This window comes from Penaeus japonicus, unplaced genomic scaffold, assembly GCF_977035675.1.
Source record: "Penaeus japonicus unplaced genomic scaffold, GWHDUDI00000001_assembly GWHDUDI00000040, whole genome shotgun sequence".
In the NCBI taxonomy this organism is placed as follows: domain Eukaryota; kingdom Metazoa; phylum Arthropoda; class Malacostraca; order Decapoda; family Penaeidae; genus Penaeus; species Penaeus japonicus.
This window is the reverse complement of record NW_028234442.1, coordinates 17,862,690-17,865,189: the sequence shown is the minus strand read 5'-3', so window position 1 is coordinate 17,865,189 and position 2,500 is coordinate 17,862,690. Positions and strand designations below refer to the sequence as shown.

The 2,500-nt window shown below is 44.6% G+C and overlaps 1 protein-coding gene across 5 annotated transcripts in view; it reads left to right on the top strand.

Moving 5' to 3' along the window:
• The window catches only part of sim (bHLH transcription factor single-minded), a 68,856-nt gene that overhangs the window by 34,817 nt on the left and 31,539 nt on the right, over positions 1–2,500 (top strand). For all 5 annotated transcript variants that reach the window (XM_086533910.1, XM_086533905.1, XM_086533908.1 and 2 more), the window contains one exon: positions 85–264. In XM_086533910.1, coding sequence (XP_086390036.1) covers positions 90–264 — 175 coding nt within the window. In that variant the 5' untranslated portion in view covers positions 85–89. The remainder of the gene's footprint in view (positions 1–84; positions 265–2,500) is intronic.

The window sequence follows — 2,500 nt, the reverse complement described above, 5'->3', positions numbered from 1 at the left end:
ACTCCCCTCCCATCCCTCTCTCCCCTTCGACAAAACAGAACCCAACCCTATCTCTCATCCCTCTCCTCTCCTCTCTCCTCGCAGACACGATGAAGGAGAAAAGCAAGAACGCCGCCAGAAGCAGACGGGAGAAAGAAAACGCAGAGTTCCTGGAGTTAGCCAAACTCCTTCCACTCCCCGCCGCCATCACCTCGCAGCTGGACAAGGCCTCAATAATCCGACTCACAACAAGTTACCTCAAGATGCGACATGTCTTCCCCGACGGTCAGTGCTGGAGATGACGGTTTGTGGGGGGAGGGGGGTTGTGTGGGGGGTTGGATTGGTGGGGGGAGGGGGTGGGGTGGGGAGTGCGGGGGGGGGGGGTTGTGGCAGGGGTGCTGAGTGGTGGAATGGTAGGAGTTGATGGGCGGTGTAGGATGAGGAGGGGGGGATGAAGGAACATAGAAGTGGAGTGGAAGGAAGGTGTGGAGGGAAGAGTGGAGAGTGGAAGAGGTGGAGGGTAGTAGATAGGGAGGTGTGGATGGAAGGGTGGAAGGGAGGAAGGGAAGGTGGTAGAGAGAGTGGTATGGTGGAAGGTGTGGAGAGATGGGAGGAGAGGAAGTAAGGGATGGAGGGAAGTAGGGAGGGAAAGAGGAGTAGGGAAGCAAGGAAGGTGAAGGGAAATGGAAAAGGAGGAGGTAGGGAAGAGGGGAGTGAAGTGGAGGGAGAGAAATAGGTAGGAAGGGAGGTAGGGAGGAACTGGAAGGAGGGAGGTGGAGGGAGGGAAAAAGGGATGAGAGTAAGGGAGGGAAGTAGAAGAAAGGAGAGGGAGAGAGGGAAGGAAGAAGGAAAGACAGAGCGGAGAGAGGAAAAGTGAAAGGGGGGGAGGGAGGAGGGAGAGATGAGGAAGACAAAGAAAAATCCAGTAAAGGAGGGTGAGGAGGATGGGTAGGAGAGATTGAATGATAGTAGAGGAAGGGAAGAAAGAAGCGGAGGGAGAGAGAGAAGTGGGGAAGGGAGGGAGAACGAAGGTAGCAGGACAGGGGTAGGGTTTCATAGGTAGGGGGGGGGCTGTTGTTGATATTGTTGTTGTTATTGATTTAATCATTGTCATTACCAGTGCCATTATTATTATTTTCACCATCATCATTATTATCATTATGATTATTATTGTTGTTATTTTTATTATTATCATCATTATTATTATCACTGTTGTTATCTCCACCGCCATTATCGTTGTTGTTATCATCATCCTTACCATCATTATTATTATTACATTTACTATTCACTCTTCTTTTCGGTTTCCCCATTTCCTTCTTCATCACTTGCCTCCTTTTCACTTTTCTTCCTCCCTTTCCTTTCGGTAGTAATATAATCGTCACACTCTTATTTGGTCCATTGTGTAAAAGTGTGACAAAAGCCCAACGCCATGCGCGGCGGTGTCTGCTTGCCGTCAAGCATCGTTTGGAATTTTCGGCTGCAGCCTTCTTGGATTATTTGTTATCACGGAATGTCTTTTCTTATTATGATTTTTAAAAATCTTTTTTGTTCTCTCTAGGTGAATATTTGTTTGTTGTTTTGTAGGTTACTTTGCTTTGGTCGTTTTTGTTTTTGTTTTTTGTTTTTTTTCTCAAGGAGGACATGTTTCTTTGTGTTTGCTTTATAGACTATGAGAACAAAAAAGTTGTCTGCAATATAAATGTTGCCTTCACACCGTCGCTAACCGATTCTATGGCGTTAATAAGTCTTGGGGTAACAATATACTTTGCTTGCCTTGAGAATCTCTTGCAACACCCTCTGTTCGTTCGATTTTTTGTGTTTGTTTGGTCGTAAATTAGTGTGAAGTTAATCATTAAATCATTCATAAATTAACAAACCTTTTATCAAGTACCACACCTTCCAGACGACACTTATTCCCTGTTTTTATGACCCGGAGCTAAAACCCACACAATATACACTCTAGCATATACAAGAGCGTATTCATAAACGTCACACTCTTAAGAATAATTGTAACAACAGGAAATACAAGTTAATGAAGAAAGGGTTGAGGAAGGCGTGTCTAACCTAGTAGGACATGCACCCTTGGGCGTCGTGTCCTGGGCGTCGGGCAAGCTGGAGACTCGACTGTTAGGAGTCTGTTTTCATTTTGGATTTTGGGAAATTTTGACTTGGAAAGGATAGAATACTTTAGATTTATTGAACACTGGCCTTGGGATTCATTAAAATATTTGGAAATCATCAGCCAAGCACTGTATGAACACTCACATACACACCCGCTTGCATATGTACGCATGCGCATATATGTACGCAGCATATTGTTTAGTAATATTTTCCCATTTCAATTGTCCAAATACAGCATCCAAAATAGTGTCAATAACGGCTTTAGCAACATGCAATATACATAGATAGATAGATGGATAAATGATGCACAGAGAGAGAGAGAGAGAGAGAGAGAGAGAGAGAGAGAGACAGAAAAGTAGGTAGGTAGGTGGAATATGGATAGATAGATTGGAAGATAGAT